General features: G+C 45.9%; 2 protein-coding genes across 34 annotated transcripts in view; both read left to right on the forward strand.

The window, feature by feature from the left end:
• LOC139046731 (gastrula zinc finger protein XlCGF8.2DB-like) overlaps positions 1 to 17,492 on the forward strand; it is a 103,158-nt gene extending 85,666 nt beyond the window's left edge. For both annotated transcript variants that reach the window (XM_070523479.1, XM_070523480.1), the window contains exon 5: positions 14,519 to 17,492. In XM_070523479.1, the coding sequence (XP_070379580.1) occupies positions 14,519 to 15,245 (727 nt within the window). In that variant the 3' untranslated portion in view covers positions 15,246 to 17,492. The remainder of the gene's footprint in view (positions 1 to 14,518) is intronic.
• Positions 1 to 18,255, forward strand: part of LOC135915154 (histone-lysine N-methyltransferase PRDM9-like) — a 473,262-nt gene that overhangs the window by 41,799 nt on the left and 413,208 nt on the right. The gene's annotated exons all lie outside the window — the stretch shown is intronic.

An 18,255-nucleotide genomic window follows, 5' to 3' on the forward strand; every position in this document is an offset into this window, starting at 1 on the left:
ATGCATTAACGTCAAACAAATACGACAGATCAATTAGGTTTTAGTGGGTACCAAGCCATGTTGCGTTAGCGGGCAACAAAGCAGCGGATAGAAGCGCAGCAATGGCAGCGTACAAAAACATAACAAATACAACTCTTCCATGTAAATACAGTACCAGTCCGATTCCGAAGGCGTTGAGGTCAAAATGGCAACACAATAACATTGTTTAGGCAATAAGATAAACCTTAGTAATGCAGTCACCAGCAACGGTTCTACGAGGTGATCTTGTGTCAACTTCGGATTGGAGACACATCTGACGCACAATTTCTTCCTCCGAAAAGCAAACCCGCCAATTTGTGAAAAATCCCTTGTACAACTTTACAGTCATACACATCCTAACAACATGTACACAAATGAAATGAAATGAAATGAAATTGTTTATTTGCCATCCTGTACATTTACAGATGGAGGGACTGTAGATAAAAAGCTGTCCTTCAACAGCTTGACGGGTCCACAATCGCTGTTTCTGCAGGGAGGCAGCATAACATATGCGCACATACATGTACATACATAAATGTAGCTGTGTACATAGCTGCAATGACATGTTACTCACTCACACTTTCATGTCAACAAAAGAATGCAACAACACAGATACTTAACGCTACCAGATATTACATCGAAACGGTATACATCAGTTTCAGTTCCTTGGGTGATGACGTGAAAAGATCAAATCGGACGGAATTATAGTAATTTACCAGTGTTGGAATTGTGTATTTAAGGCATTGTTTCCCATAGTTTGAACGTGGTGTTGGTACTAACCAATCCTCAAAATGTCTTGTAACGTAATTTGTAGATTTTCTCTGAAGTTGGGCTAGAGAACGCAGGTTGCTGATTTTTCGATGGATTTCCAGTTTATATACATGACTCAGACGATATCTGTAGAGATTGTGAACTGGGATCACACCAGAATTATTAAAGAAGGTTATTGTCGATGCTGTGTAGGAAGCGTTATATGCGTTGCGGAGATACTTCTTTTGTAACAAGTGAATATGTTCTAGATTGGTGGATGTTGTATTACCCCATACTAATTGGCAATAGTTTAAATGTGATTGGAAAAGTGAATTGTACAGCAAGAGTTTAATACGCGTGGAAAGAATGTATCTCATACGGCCTACTACACCAGTTATTGTACTTATTTTGCTTAGAACGTGTTTGACGTGATTGTCCCAAGACATGTTCGCTGAAAAGAAGACACCCAGACATTTGAAGGTCTCGACTATTTCAATAGTGTTTGAGTTTAATACAATGTCTCGACGGGGAGGTATTTGCTTGTTTTTCGGTCTGAATATAACTGCTTTTGTTTTTTTTGCATTTATCTTCATTAAATTCACTCTCGACCATTCCTCTAAGGTTTTCATTGCATTGTTGCATTGTTCTATAAGAACTTGAATATTATTACCAGTGAAGAAAATACTCGTGTCGTCCGCGTAGATAATAAACCTTGCCTGAGAGTTAGTATTGACGATATCATTCAGATATATATTAAAAAGCAAAGGCCCTAAAATACTTCCCTGTGGCACTCCACAATGGACAGCTCTAGCCTTAGAAGTAAAGGTGTCAATTTTCACAATTTGTGTTCTCTCAGATAAGTAGGATTTGATAAGAGATAGTGCCTGTCCTCGTATTCCATAATAGTTTAATTTCTCCAATAAAATGTTATGATCAACTAAGTCAAAGGCCTTAGAAAAGTCTACGAAAATACCAACAACTATAGCTTTGTTTTCAAATTCTGTTAATATATATTCTTTTTGCTCTACTAATGCTAACTCGACTGACTTTTTCTTACGAAAACCAAACTGGTGTGGTGTTAATAGGTTATGTTTCTCAACAAAATTTGTCATCCTCGAATGCAAAATTTTTTCGAACACCTTTGAAAAGATTGGCAAAATAGATACCGGCCTGTAGTTTCCCAAATCATTACGATCTCCTTTTTTATATAGAACAGTTACTTTCGCAGACTGCATCTTCACCGGAAAAATTGCCGATTCCAAACACATGTTAAAAATATGGGTGAGTATTGGGGCAATCATTTCAGCTACATGTTTAATTGGGCACACTTGAAAACCGTCAATGTCACAACTACTGCTATTGTTTAAGGTTTTTATAACTGACACGATTTCATTCGGTGTGACGGGCTGAAGGTATATTGTGCTCTCGTTGTTAGTGCAAATATATTTACTAGCATGACAGTTTGTAGCGTGAGTACTAGCCGTATCTGTGAAAAAAATATTAAATGCATCAGCTAGTTCATTACCTGATAATTCTTGGCCATTAATTTGTAACTGCAATAAAGGTTGTGGCAATCAACACAGAGACGGAGGTTTTAAAGTGACAGCATTAAGGCGCTCGTTTCGCAGAAAAGCCGGTGCCGTCGGCGTCAGCGGCGTTGGCTGTGAGCAAAAAAACTTGGAACGAAATTCATAATTAAAAACAACTTGCAAGATGCGCTGTGTGGGAGACGAACCAGGTTTTCCGGATTGTGAGATGGAGACGTTACCACTCAGTCATGAGTTCAATGGTTCAATGCGCGACAAAAGCGTCTCTAATAAATGCGATGTTGCCTTAGAAACGTGCCGTAGAATGTTATACTGCTGTGCATATTGGTAAAGATGAGCTTGTAAACTACAGAAGTCGCAGTTAAACGAGTAGCGCAGACCGTTTCCGCTAAATTTCTTCGGCGCTTGGCGCACACGCAGAGCCATCTTGCGGCAAACACAGAAAATCTCCTGCTCGCAAAATACGGCGCTGCCCCGACAGTGGCGCACCACTCGACCACTTCTACCCTTCGTATCTTTTGAGCGCATTGGGGCCGTGCGGGGACCAATGCGAGGATGACCCAATACCCTTGCGTTTAATAAGTATTCTCGCTCTCTCCCCTTCCAACTTCCAGTGTGCGTCACCCGAACCCTCGTGTTTAGGCGATTCGGCTCCTCTTTCCACTCACAGCGCGATTCCTAGGTGCTGCGACCGATGCGGGACGCTTCTGATGTGATCGCTGTGCCGTAGCGCGTCTGGTGGGAAAGTGTCCCTTGCGATTTGTGCCGTGCTGCTGGCGAGGAGTCATGTGTCTGCGTGGTGCTCCTGGAACAAATAATTCGGAAAAAGTTGTGCTGTGGACGTTGAAGTGTTGTATATGAAAACTAAGTCTTTGTGTGACTCAACAGCATGCCGAGCGAATGAGTGGGTGGTGCGAACGGGGTGCGATAACGTTATCGCGTTCCACTCTTGAAGGCGAAGCTTAAGCGTCCTCCAATTTTTTGCACGACCTGTATAATTTACATATGCCATTACATCCTGCCCTATTACTCGCAAATGACCCCCTGGTGCCATTTACTAACCTGTTCGACATTTTAGAGAAAACTGGTTATTTACACCAACTATAATGCAATGCAGGTTTACCTACTCTAACGTTGTTTCCTTTCGTCTTGTGACTGGCGCAGCATGGCCTTAGTTGTCTTTGTGCCATTAAACCCAAACGAACCAACTAGAGTAATCGCTGGTGTCCGTGTGTCTTCCAGAAAGTCCAACACAATTCACGTATATATATATATATATATATATATATATATATATATATATATATATATATATATATATATATATATATATATATATTTGGTGCCGCTGAAGGCGGGAGCCTCTCGTTGGCGTAGTGCACCTCAAAAGACAAGTTATGCATGGGGATGATCGGGCTGCGCAACGTCCGGAGACATGTCAGAAACAGAAAGGAGCTTCATGCTGAAGCGTTCCAGATCTGTAACGACGCAGCACCTCTACGAAAGTTTGAGAGACGTTCCGCTTTCATGAAGCCTTCACATAGCAGAAAGAAAACCAAGGCGAGAGGTCACACAGCTCAGGCAAAGCAGGCACAAGGCTTTGAATAACTCGTTGTAGTCCTCATGGAAACAGTTCATACTGCTGGTTCTTTTCCAGCACATTACTTATGTATGTATATACTACCCACACTAGTGGTGGAGGTTCTTGATATCAATGCTGTAGCAGCTTCCCGTTCTCTTTCGAGCTGCCGACAGGTGCACCCGCCTGTAAGAGGAATGTTGCATCCCAGCTGCTCGGCTTCTGCTAATTCTGCAGTCCCAGGCACCCCAATTTGGACTCAATCGTCCGCGTGATCCCCCAGCTTTCGGCAGGGGTCCGTAGTGATGACATTGACGATTTATGAACGACTACGATGGAATGAGCGAGTACAAGTGAGGCGATCATGAAACTTACTTAACGTCGCATTCTACCAAACTCATGTCCCCAAAACATGCTTCCTGAGCCACGAACAGAAAATTGGCCATTGGGCCGAAATCAGCCAGAATATCCGACAGATCTTCGGCACTACTGCTGACCGATCTGATGCCGTCAAAAAGAAGCTCGCCGACTACTGTCAACATGAAAGCAAGTCGTATACATCGTACATTGAAGACGTCTTCGAGCTTTGCCGACGTGTTAGCGCTAACATGATGGAAGCAGAACGAATTCCACGCATTTTACACGGAGCAAGCCCGTTGGCATTTAAAGCCCTGGTGGTTCAAAATCCCACTCCGGTCACTTACATCACTATACGCTAGCGGATTGACGAGCGTCGCTCTCTTTTGGTACCGCTTCCCTGCGACATTGTGCGTCTTCCCGGTGAGGTTGATCTGCATGATGTATGGTCTCTCATGCATACCATCATGCCTGAAAAGCTACGATCAAGATGCGACGTCCACCTCGGCTACCTCTAACCAGTACGTGCCTCCTGGACCACGTCAGATTAGCGTTTGTGACACGGGGAACATCTTGGAATAAATTTATCTTGCAATATTTCTAGCAATTACCTCAGCACCGCAGCCAATTTCAAATAATGAGTACTGTGAAACTTGTTATCGTGCTTCATTCAGTCTACTCTTAGGTGTTTACGGTTTTTCGCAGCACCGCATTTAAACTCGTGAAAATTGTATTGTCTTTCTATAGTGCTCATGAATTACGAGTGGCGTAATCTTGAGGTTTAGTTGGTTGACCCACCGTGATTGCTTAATGGCTTTGGTGTTGCGATACTAAGCACTCATTTTTTGTACCTAGAACCATTTGTAAAAGACATGTAGCAACAAACCCAACCTCAGACATCAGTGATCCAATTCCGGCCGCAGCGGCCGCATGTCGATGTGAACGAAATGCGAAACAACCGTGTACCTAGGTACACGGCAATGAAGCCCAGGAGGTCAAATTTGTACCGTAGTCCCCACGACGGTTTGTCTCATAATGAGATCGTGGTTTTGGAATGTAAAACCCGATTATTTATCATGATTTAGATGAAACTCTATACCTTCACATGAATAGTATTTGCAAGAACGAATGCCTCTGATTCCATAACAAAAGTTATTATGCCATTTCAGAACACTTTTGTTTGGGTGGATGTGTTGGAGTCCTGACATAACAATGCAGTCTGCACGAACATACAAATAAAAGCGTATTATATTGCTGTTTACATATAAGCACCATAAGAAGTCGTTTATGTTGCGATTATGTATTGGTATTTGGTTGCTTTCTTTATGGAGTCACCGTAGTCCTCCACAAAGGGAACTACAAAATGCCAATAAAGAAAAGCGTCAGACAGGGGGATACCATCTCTCCAATGCTATTCACAGCGTGTTTACAGGAGGTATTCAGAGACCTGGATTGGGAAGAATTGGGGATAAAATTAATGGAGAATACCTTAGTAACTTGCGATTCGCTGATATTGCCGTGCTTAGTAACTCAGGGGACGAATAGCAATGCATGCTCACTGACCTGGAGAGACAAAACAGAAGGGTGGGTCTAAAAATTAATCTGCGGAAAACTACAGTGAAGTTTAACAGTCTTGCAAGATAACAACAGTTTACGATAGTTAGCGAGGCATTGGAAGTGGTAAGGGAAAACAATTACTTAGCCCAGGTAGTGACTGCGGATTAGGAGAATGGGCTGCGGCGCAGGCATTCTCTGATCATGAATAGCAGGTTACCATTATCCCTCAAGAGAAAAGTATATAACAGCTGTGTTTTACCAGTACACACGTACGGGGCAGATATCTGAAGGCTTACGAATAGGGTTCTACTTGAATTGAGGACGGCGCAACGAGCTATGGAACGAAAAATGGTGGGTGTGACGTTAAGGGATAAGAAAAGAGCAGATTGTGGAGGGAACAAACGCGAGCTGATAAGATCTGAGTTGAAATCAGGAAGAAAAACGGGCACGGGCAGGACATGTAATGAGGAAGGAAGATAACCGATGGTCATTAAGAATTACGGACTGGATTCCAAGGGAAGGGAAGCGTAGCAGGGGGCGCCAGAAAGATAGGTCGTCGGATGAGATTAAGAAGTTTGGAGGGACAACATGGCAACAATTAGCACATGACCGGGGTAGTTGGAGAAGCATCGAAGAGGCCTTTGCCCTGCAGTGGTCATAACCAGGATGATGATGATGATCATCATCATCATCATCACCTTAAGAGGAAGCTTTAGCTCGGGTCCAACTCCAACGCGGCCTATTCAAATACAAGTAAAAACGCAAAAACGGACGGACGGACGGAAAAAACTTTAATGGAAAAAGGACCTGCGAGGTTGCCAGCCCGGGCTCAGGCCACCCGGGCATTGTGTGCGGTGAGGCATAGCCTTTCCACCACCGCCCGGGCCCGCTGGATAGCCCATAATTGGTCGTGTAGTTCTGAGCTAGTCAGAGCGCTTAGCCATCGCTCCTCGAGAAGGTCCGGTTCTATCTTGTCCTCTATGTATACTGAACCGATCTGTGTGCACTTCCACAAGATGTGTGCCATGTCTGCGTGTTCGTGTTTGCAGAGCTTGCAGCTTGCGTCTGGATATTGTGTTGAATTTATTCTGTTTAAGTGTACTGGGTTTCGGAACGTTCTGGTTTGCAATCTTCTCCAATCTGTTTCTTGAGACCTGTCGAGTTGTTTGTGGGGTTGTGGGTATGCTTCTCTTTGTTTCGTGTAGTGTGTCAGTATGTCCTGGTACGTGACCAGTCTGTCCCTGTCGTCTTTTATCGCTTCTTCGTCGTCCTCGCCTCCTCCGTCTTCTCCATCGCCTCCGCCGCAGTCCTTTCCTCTTCCCCAAGGGTTGCGGGGTGTTGGGCCGTCACTGTCCGTGCCGCGGTGGGTTAGTGTTCGCGCGACTCGGTGGGCCTTCTCGTTGAGGTTGGGAGGGGCATTCATGGTAACTTCTCCCATATGTGCCGGGATCCATTTGAGGTATTTGGGTGTAATTGTGCCGTTCTTAAAGTCTTCTGCTCTGTGGTTCAGGATTTTGGCCGCCTCGGTGGAGACCCAGCCCTTTGTGAAATTCCTAATAGCCGTCTTCGAGTCGCTGATTATTGTTCTGTATTGTTGCCGACCGCTGATTATAGCCAATGCGATTCCCGTTTCTTCCGCTGCCTCCGACGATCTAGTCCTTACGGAGCCCGCAGTCACGGTCTTTCCTTTCGTGCATACGACCGCCATTGCGAAGAGGGAGTTACCTTTGTCAGCGCCGACACCACCATTGTCGTCCCTGTTTCGGGGGTACCGCGCGGCGTCTACGAAGAGCACCCCCTCCCGCGCGCCGTGATTTTTGAGAATCGTTTTCGTGCGGCATTTTCTTCTCTCGACATTGTGCACGGGGTGCATGTTCTTCGGGATATTTTCCGTGTTAATTGCGGCTCGGACGTCTGGGTGAATCTGCATCTTGGGGCCGTTCATTCCATGGTAGTTTATGCCGATCTTTTCCATGATTTCTCTGCCCACCTTGGTTCCGGAGAGTCTTTCAAGTTGCGCTATTCTCTGTGCTTCTGCGATCTCCTCCAGCGTGTTATGCACCCCGAGTTGTAGTAACCTTTCGTTTCTTGTGTATTGGGGGAGACCCAGTGCTGTTCTGTACGCTTTTCTAATGAGCGCGTCGATCCTGTCTTTCTCGGCCTTGTTCCAGTGGACGAATGCCGCCACGTACGCGACGTGGCTGATCGCGAAGGCCTGAACGAGCCGTACGACGTTTCTTTCCTTAATGCCCCTCCTGTTGTTGGAGACTCTCTGTATTAGCCGAATGGCCGCCATGACTTTCTTTTCCAGGCGTGTTATAGTTTCCGTGTTTGTTCCCCTGGCTTCGATCCAGAGACCCAGGACTCTAATCTTTTGGACCATGGGTATCTCCGTGCCTTTCCTCGTGGTTAATCTGATTCCCCTTTTGTGTAGTTCCGCTACGTCTCTGGACGGTTTGCCGGACCTCCTGGGGCGGTAGAGCAGCAGTTCCGATTTTTCCGGTGAGCATTCAAGTCCGGTGCCCTCTAGATGATTTTCGATTGCCTCCACCGCCCCTTGAAGTCTGTTCTCCATATCACCCTCGCTTGCGTCTTTCGTGGTCCAAATCGTAATGTCGTCTGCATAAACGGTGTGATTAATGCCTTCTATTTGGTCCAGTTTTTCCGATAGTCCGATCATGACGAGGTTGAAGAGCATCGGTGACACGACGGACCCTTGCGGCGTGCCAGCGCTGCCCATGTCCACCTGGATACTCTCCTCCTCGTCCAGTATGATTCTGGCTGTTCTTCCCGTAAGGAAATCTCGGATAAAATTATACGTTCGTTCGCCCAGGCCGAGTTGCACGATTCTGTCGAGTATGGCCGTGTGCTTGACCCTGTCGAAGGCCTTCTTTAGATCAAGCCCAAGTATTGCTCTCAAGCCCCGCCCCGTGGTATCTATGACTTGCTCCTTTAGTTGTATCATTGCGTCTTGTGTAGAGAGCCCTCTTCTGAAGCCAATCGTGTTGCTGTGGTACAGGTCGTTTGACTCCAGGTAGCCGTTAACTCTACTCAGGCAAGCATGCTCCATCACTTTACCAACGCAGGAAGTGAGAGAGATCGGCCGCATGTTCTGTATTTCTAAGGGTTTACCCGGCTTCGGGATGAGGATCACGTCGGACCTCTTCCATTCGTCGGGTATCCCGCCGTTCCGCCAGCATTCGTTGATGTAGTCTGTCAAGCGGCTCGTTGCCTGGTCGTCCAGGTTCCGGAGCATCTTGTTGGTCACTTTGTCGGGGCCCGGAGCCGACTTGGTCTTGATGGTCTGCAGGACCGCCTTGATTTCTTGCTGGGAGAAATCTCTGTCGAGGTCTTCGTTGGGAGAGCCCGAGTAGTTCCGGTGTTCAACGGCTGGAGGTCTCTCAAGGTAGAGCTTGACGATTTCATCACCCATTTCACGGATGTTTCCTTTGTACTTGTGTCTGAGCTTGGTCATTTCCGCTTTCGCCGCTGTCTTCGTTCCCGACGGGTCGAGCAGGTGCTTGAGGATCTTCCACGTCTTGCCCGTGTTGATGTTGCCGTCCATGGCGTCGCATACCTCGTCCCAATCCTGATTGCATAACTGGGCGCAGTGTGCTTCGATGGTCTTATTTAGTTCCGCGATTTTGCGCCTTAGATTTCTATTGTGTTTTTGCCCTTGCAGCCGTTTCTGGATGGATTTTTTGGCTTGTACGAGGTGCGCGAGCCTGCTGTCCATCCGCGGAGAGTGACCACCACCGTTGTCGTCGTCTTCATGTTCGCGTTGAGCCTCCCAGTCGCCCCACTCCATCTCGGTCGTGGCCTTTTCTACGTCTCGTAGCAGCTCTCCGTTCCATTCCTCTATGTTTCTTATGGGTCCCTGTTCTTTTTCGTCTCTGATTTTGCGGAATTTGTCCCAGTCTACTAGCCGGAACTTATGTTTTATTACCTGCGTGACGCGGGGCTCTCCTAGGGCAATGCTGAGTATCCTGTGATCGCTCCCCAGGTCCTCGAAGGTGTTCTCCCAGGTGATTCTCCCGGCTCTCCTGCATAGCGTTAGGTCTGGTGTGGTGTCCCTATGGGGGCCCGCACCCACTCTGGTGTGTGAGGCCGGCTCGTTGAGAAGGGTTAGGCCGGCCTTTTCTATGAGGTCGGCCAGATTTTTTCCCTTCTTGGACGAGTGTCCATAGCCCCACTGCGTGTGTGGAGCGTTGAAGTCCCCTCCGATGATGAGCCTGTTGTCGCCGGCGATGGTCAACGTTTCGTTTATTAAATCTTCGAAATTATGTGTTAGGCCCTTTTTGGATGGGCTGCTGTAGACGTTCAGAATGAAAGTGCTGCTCTCCTTCTTGCTGCGGGGTACGACTTCTATGAGGATGTGGCTAATGTCCGTAATTTTTCTCATAATTCTCGGTATCGCGACCAGTCCTTTTTTGACTAATGTGGTCACGACTATGTCCCTTCCCGTCCCTTTTGTGCGTTGTTTGTGGGTGGCGTACCCGGCAATTTTGGCGTGGTCGAATGTTTCCTGGAGAATGATTACGTCGGGCTTTTGTCTTTTTGCGGTCAATTTAATGTGTTGTGTCATTGTTGCTTTTTTGTTCGAGAAGCTGCGGCAGTTCCACTGCCAGATGACGAGTCTTCCCTTTTTGGTGCCCGCCATCTTTACGAGAGCTTCTTCTCCAGCTCTGCGAGCCGCCTGTCGTACTTTAGGGCCTGCGCCTTCCTCTCTGCCTCGCTGTCACTAATGCGCGCCGCCAGCATCTCGAACATTTTATCCATTTTGTCAGAGAGTTTGTTTAGCATGTCCTCAAGGACGTCAGTTTTTTTGTGCTAGGTCGGGGTCTCTTGACCTCCTGTACCGAAGCGACCTGTTCGTTGGTCTTGGTCTCCGGGATTTTTCGCTTGGCGCCCAGTGGGTGTGCTACATCTAACATATCCACTTCCTCCTCCCTGGCTTCGTTGGATGGGGTGGAGATGGAGGCGAAGGCGGCTGACGGGGGCGACGATTGTGTCTGCATTTTGGTAAGTATTTCATTAAGTGTTTTCTGTAGTTCGTCAATTTTTTTGGCTGATTCGCTGTTTTGTTTTTTTTGCCTTTTCTAGCTCCTGTCTGAGTAGCTGGTTTTCCGTGCGATATTCCTTCACGCGTTCCTCTATGTGATCATACCTGCCCCTATCGTTACTGGTATTGCCGGACCTTCCCGATTCACGATTGGCCACTACGTCTGACCAGCTCACCTTTGCTGGTGTCGTCTGTTCTTGCTTCTTCCCCTTCGTTTCGGGCTTCGTCCCCCTTGAGGTGGATATGGACCCACTCCCGGTGCTGTCCCTGTTCCTGGACCTGGACCTCGAGGTCGGTCGTCCCCGCGCTCCCGGCCTAGACCTGGATCTGGATCTGTCCCCGGACCTCGAGATCGGTCGTCCCCGCGCTCCCGGCCTGGACGTGGATCTGGATCTGGACCTGGAGCTGGACTTGGATCTGTGTGTGGGAGATGGTTGTGTGTGGTTGCTTTCCCCGCCATCAGGGTCTTGTGAGCCGGCTACTCGCAAGAGTTCCTCCTAGTTTCTTCTCGCTGTCCATCTTCTTAGTTTTACCATGTACGGCGTCTTGTATTTAGCCCTGCAAGTCCGGTCCGCCGTGGGGTGAGCTTCTCCGCAGAGCTTGCATTTAGGTGTGCATTCGTGGTCTTTGGCCGGGTTTTTGCTACCGCACGCCGGGCACAGCTTGTCGTCCGGTCTGGGGCACACATCGGGTCTGTGCCCGAGCCTGCCGCACTCCTTGCAAAAGTCTATTTGTTTCCGATAGAGGGATACTCTCATCATGATGCTGTTGAAGTGCGCCCATGCGGGGACCCTGTTGCCCTCGTACAGTAGTATCACGGTGGTCGTGCTGCCCAGTCTCTTGGCGTACGCCAGGGAAGGGTTCCTCACGTTCACCAGTGCGTGCACGAGCTGGTCTTGTGTGTAATTGAGGGGAATGTTGCGGATTATCCCCTTGGCCATCTCTTCTGGTGCAGAGACGTACGCGTTGGTCGTGTGTTTCCTCCCGTTGATTGTTAATTCCTTGATTTTGGCGACCTTAGTCGCTGTCGTCTCGTCAGGTGTGCTTACCACCAAGATGTTTTGCGTGTGGTTGGGGCAGATCGTGATGATTTCGTCGCTGCTCACTCCTGCTTCATTGCGTATCGCCTCGTCTAGGCTGGCGCTGCACGTGTTTCTGATGTTCAGCCCGTCTCTCGGTCTTACGATTATCTTGATGTCGTCTCTAGGTAGCCGGGGCATCTTGCTTGCTCGTAGAATCTTGTTCATTATGCTCTTCCCGCCTTTGCCCGTCGGGCTTCTCCAGCGGGTGCCTTGCTTGTCCGCCTCTTGGGTAGCGTTCGCGCGGCCCTTTCTTTTGTGCGTAACCTCGATCCATCCACCCGCGTCGCCGTCCTCGGCTCGGGTCGCGGGATCATTTCTTTCTTCTCTCGACTTGGTATTCAGGGTTTCCCCCACTTCTGCTTCGTCTACCTCCATTTCGGAAGTGCTTCCAAACCTCTGGCTTACACTGCGACACCGTTGTCCGCCCTACCGGGGGCCGGTAGGCTTCCGCTATAGGCCTAGTCGGTGTTAAGCTTAGCTGGGCTTCTCACTTCGAAAAAACTTCAAAAATGGTCGCTCACCCCGGGTCTCGGTGTCCCTGGGTTCGGGCCGATTTGCTCTATCCGATGGTGGTCGGTTTTCAGGTATTTGACTCGATAATTCAGCGGAAAACATTCATTAAGGCAGAGCCGTCGCGAAGTGCGTCCGCTGCGCTAGCACTTCAAACGCAAAAACGTTTTTCTGAGATAACCCCTGGACCGATTTTAATGAAATTTGTTGCATTTGAGAGATAAAGTTAAATTCTTGTGACTGTTGGAAGCGGAATTTTGATTTAGGGCTTGAATTCTGTTAAAAAGATTTTCAAAAATTCAGAAGTTTGAAAAATATAGAAGCACGAAGTTTACAAACTAATAGCTCAGCATCCAGAAGAGATATAACGGTTCTGTGAACGGCATCCATTAGGTCATTCAAAGCGGACAAATTTCACATGTCATTTTACATCTTCCGTGAGTTTGTTATGTTGTTTACAAGGTTTCTGCAAAAGTCGTAATTACATATCAATAACATTTTTTTAGATTCTTGTGTAAGATGTCAACTTTGTCCGCTTTAGATGTGCTATTAGGCACAATTCACAGAATTGCGATATCATTTTTCCTTGCTGAGTTACGGAGTTGTAAACTTGATAGTTTCGTTTTCTGAAAATTTGCGATTTTTGCCAATATTTCATAAAAAATTGAAGCCGTAAATCGAAAATTCGAAACCAACAGTGACTGGATTTTAAGTTTTTCTTTTAAATGCAACAAACCTAGTCAAATTTGGTGCCGTAGTTGCCGAGAAAAACGAATTCTCCTTTTACATGTATTTAGATAGGAGCACCGGAGCTAAAGCTTCCTCTTAAGGCTATGTACGGAGGTTCTGGGTTCCTCTTCAATTTAGCGACCGGTCATACCATCGTTCACTTTCATTTTCCCTTTTCCTTATTATTTTGTACATGTTCCATTTCAATGACATATAAGTAACCCTATGCTTTCGTTGGCTTCATAGCCTGTTAATTTTATATGTTCGTTGTTAACAAAATCAAGCCTTTCTCTCTCCTCGTTCGCTAAAGGCTATCAAAATACTCCCTGATTTACCTGCACGTCCAATTAAACCATCTATATTAGTTCGACAAGTCATGCGTTTCAAATCGCTAGTTATCTCATGTTTTTTTTATATCATATGCGGGAAATACTTGCTGCTTCTCGCAAAAAATAAAGGAACTTATTGTAGTCTTTCTATTGCAGATGTTACTGTGCCAATGTGAAAACCTGCGTCAACCTATTTGTAGTATTGCAGACAAAAGGAAGGCAAAGAATCGGTGTGCAAAGACTGAAAATTTTCCCGCTAGTCTGGCGAGCTTGGACCGTCAACTCACAACGTAAACTGGCGACAAGCCTCATGTTTTCGATGAATGTCCCAAATCCTTCGCGCAAATGCCGCAACTCGAGGGATGGAGCAGGAAACGTGCGGACATAGACAATCCTTTTCGATATATATTCAACGCGATTTGCCCACAGGACTCATAATAATTAATTTACATCGTCGCATCCACACGGGTGAAAAGCATAATTTCCTTGCCTTTAATGTGATCAGTCGTTCGTGCAGCAACGCATTTTCAAGAACCATCTCCAAAGGCATACGAACGAGAAAATGTAAATATCATGTTGTGAGCATTTAGGTTGAACAGGCTACTTTCGGATAATTATTATTCGCAAAATTGTCTCGGCGTCATCAGGTGACAACAGCTATGTCAGTTCCGCATACTTTGTCTATTGGTGAGATTCCTGACAGAACCACTCAGTTTGCAAGGGTTTACAAATAAAAGCGTACAAGGTTGTTGTCCCGTAATCAACTTCTTACAGCTATCAGAGTAATCCTCCTAATCGGGACATCAAACGCACCAAATATTTTTAGTTAGAGAAGTATCCTTTTTTTTAGATGACTCCTGTTATAGAGACAGTGTTTTCACTCATTCTCACATTGTGGCGAAGTAGTTCTTTCTGCTCTTGGCTAAAACAACTCTTGCTGTCTTTCTCTAACAGCAGTTATTGTGTCTATTTACAATATTCCGTCCGTCTATTCGTAGGAATGCTGGCGCTCGAAAAGCAAGAAATCGACACAGTGTAACCGGCAACGCTGTTTCTGGTGGAGCATCGAACCAGGACAGTCATCTCAAGCACACTAGCATCAAGCTGTATGCCTGCAAGGAATGCCGCAAATACTTTGCCGGAATGCCGGCACTCGAGAGACACAGCAGGAAACACTCGGGCGAAAAGCCCTCCATTTGTGATGAAAGCCCCAAGTCATTCACCCGTAGCAGCAACTTGGAGACACGTCGCCGCACGCACACGGGTGAAAAAGAAGCCATTGTCTGCGAAATATGTGCTAAAAAGTTCGCAAGGAAGCAGCACCTCCAGTGCCATCTCTTAACTCATACGGGTGAAAAGCCCTTTGCCTGTGAAATATGTCCTAAAAAGTTCTCAAGGGAGCATCATCTCAAAGGGCACCTGACATGCCATACAGGTGAAAAATCCTTTGCCTGCGCAATGTGTCCTAAAAGTTTCGCAAGGAAGCATTACCTTCGGGCCCATCTCACGACCCATACGGCTGAAAAAGCCTTTCTCTGCAACGTATGTCTTAAAAAATTCGCAAGGAAGCAATACCTCAAGGATCATCTAAGAATACATACGGGTGAAAAGCCCTTTGCCTGCCCTATTTGTTGTGAATCTTACAGGCAGAAGGCCCATCTCACCAGGCATATTAAAAAGCATACAGACGAAAATTCTCACGCTGGCCCACAATGTCCTCAATGATTGGCAGCTGAGCGATGTCTCGATTGAAATCTCTACTCTTGTAGAGGCGAAGACCTCGGAATTGCGAAGAATGAATAGAATTCCTTACGCGCGAGTTGCGTTCGGAACATTACCGCAGTAAAGACATGGATAAGAAACTACAGTTTACGCAGTGCCGCAGTCGCTTAGAGGGCAAAAAAACGCTCGACAGAAGTTTTTGCTAGCAACGTATGCGCTATGTGTGAAGACTTATTTTAAGAGACTTGGTTGAAAATTCCACGTATTCCATTGTACGAACTGATAAATAACCACGATAATCAATTGGGTGCGCTGGTCAACTCGCTCGTCGGCAGATCATCTATCGCCACAATAAATTTGAGCCATGGCAACAAACATCTTCCGAGGAGTGGCCGAATATTTAGGCACATGTAGAAGTTCACACAAAGGGTGACAGTGTGGGCAAAGCGCGCGGTGTGCTTTTGAGCTCCTGTGATGGCGAAAACACTTGGAGAAATCCTCGACGTAAGCTGTGTTAGCTGGCTGTCAAAACATCACTAGGGGAGATATTACCCCATCAGTTAGTATAACATTTTGCAAGTGGGTGATGTTCCTCTGGGTCTTCGTTCCGCAATTCATTCTTGATGACAAACCCTAACAGGTTGCCGTTTTTATATTCCTGGGACTTCGCCTTGAAACTGCCAGCTGAATCACCATTAACGCCTATTTAGTGCAGAAAATTTCAGTTGCAAGCATTTTGGCGTCATTTAATCAAGTTTTTACTGCGGATGTTTTTAACAATTAACCTCCCATCACAGTGGAAATGAACATTACCATGATCTGAGGCTTTAGAAGCTGAGGAATGCATACCGTTATCAGAAATGGAGTAGCATCCTTTCTTCAGATTTTAAGTATCCCATAAATTGTCCAAGTATTTCGGTAGTTTACTTTTTCATGTATTTAACTTTTTCGCATATCCGTAACTGCTGTACGCGCCTACCGTATGAACATTAAAACCAAAGGTACTCGCAGAAAATATTGACCGAAATTTACCCAACAGTAAGCACAAAACCAGATTTTCGAACTGGAGTCATATTTGCCTGCTTAGATCTTATTTGCTTCACAAATGTTTTCATGTTGAGTTCAAAATCATTTTTATTGATTGTATTTATTAACATATTCAATGATCCCCCATATACAACCTTGGTGTATCTTTCTCTCTTTCCTGCAAATCGTGCATTACTTCAGTTAAATTAGGCTGATTATTGCTAGAGAATTTAAGTGATGTTCACTCTAGCAGTTCGCTCTGGCTCATGGACAAAGTAATTTCCATTTAATTTTATTTGACATGGAAATCGACAATCGGACCATCGAAAGGAGGTTATGAGTGGGAGAAAGACATTTTTTTTAGTTTCAAGGATGCCTTCTTGACTTTGAAGGGCAATTTCTTGTCCGCGTGGAATATACAAGGGTGTTTCAGCGAACACTGTCAAAATTTTTTAAAGGTTGCCTGTGGCAGATAGCTCAATTCTAGTTAATGAGCCGGTCTACTCAGAGGAGGAGACACTACTTTCACAAAAAATTGAAATGCAAAATCGACTAATCAAGGAGAATTCACAATTAACTTTTTAGCTAATTATGTTATGACCCATATCACAATTTAAAAATTCTAGCAGTGGACATCGCACGGCGAATCCACTCGCAACAATTTCGACACTAGTTTCGAGATGTAAATTTCCGAACTTTGCCGAGAAATGCACAGGCTGTTCGGAAAACAATATTCCTGTGAAAATATGCCTTTTGGACCGTGTGGCTTCAGCCAAAAAAAAAATGCCGAGGCTGCATTCATTAGTAGTATGGCACGTATTGAAGATATAACTCCAAGCTGGAGGGTTAAAAACGAGGTGAAATTGTAAGGCTTGAGGTGTCTTCCTTATGAAGGTTTGCGAGGTTCTCTTTTATGTACCGACGATGCGAGTAGTTCTCCGTTTGTATAATTCTACAACTCTGCATCGAGGCATGGTGTGGCTTAAGATGTTTGAGTTTTCCTTACGTAGGCAGCCTAAGGTGCGCTATAGCATCTCAAGTATTCTTTAGGCATTGTAATTGAACTGTCAAAAAACTTATTCATGCTTTGAATTCGAAGTTGTAGTGAACAGATGGGTTTTCTGAACAATGCATGCCTCGCCACAACGACAGTTGGTAACTATGGTTGGGGGACGGTTGTGCCATATTGTCAATAAAGGCTACTGAAGGCCACTATGAAACGTTTCGTGGCTAGTTATTGATTGGCTCTCGATCTTAATCACGATATATTTCTTTAACGTGATTGTTGTTATCGTATTAGTGAAGCATATACACAATATACATGACGCACCATCGTGTTCGTAGCCATGAGCAATTCGTTTTATTTGGGCCTGCTTTAGAGAGCGGTGACAAAGCAGAAAATTTTTCGCACGTAATGCACGCCTAAATATTTCTTTTACGCATTATAAAGTGGCCATATTTGGGAACAACTCATCAGAGTAATAAGAATCATGACGAGAGCTTCGCTGGGTAATGTCTTTCTAACACGGACACATTTTGACACCAAATACCAAGACATTTCTTCTGTGTAAAATACAATGTCCCTCATAGCCGAGTACTAAGGTAATGTTCAGCCTTTAGCAAACCATCATGCAATGCTTCGCATTTCAAATTGTTGAATTTGCAGACATTCTTTTTACGCTAATTTTATGGACAGAGGCGGCGATTATGCATTGCAAAACGAGTGAACCTTTCTAACACGACATAGCTTCCGATATCCCAGCGGCAAACTTTCTCAACTCTCGCCCTTTTTACGAAATAAATCTGGTTCAGGAATGTTAACAGAAAGAAGTCGACATATGGCTCCATAATAGCGGCTCCAGCCACCCATACCCCAAGCACACACGAAAGAAACGAGCGCGCGCAGCAGCCCAGCGAGCATGCTGGCGCAACCCTCCACCCCGTTCCAAAGGAGACGCTCATAACATCCATCCGAGCCTGACCGAGT

This window comes from Dermacentor albipictus, chromosome 8 (assembly GCF_038994185.2).
Source record: "Dermacentor albipictus isolate Rhodes 1998 colony chromosome 8, USDA_Dalb.pri_finalv2, whole genome shotgun sequence".
In the NCBI taxonomy this organism is placed as follows: Eukaryota; Metazoa; Arthropoda; class Arachnida; order Ixodida; family Ixodidae; genus Dermacentor; species Dermacentor albipictus.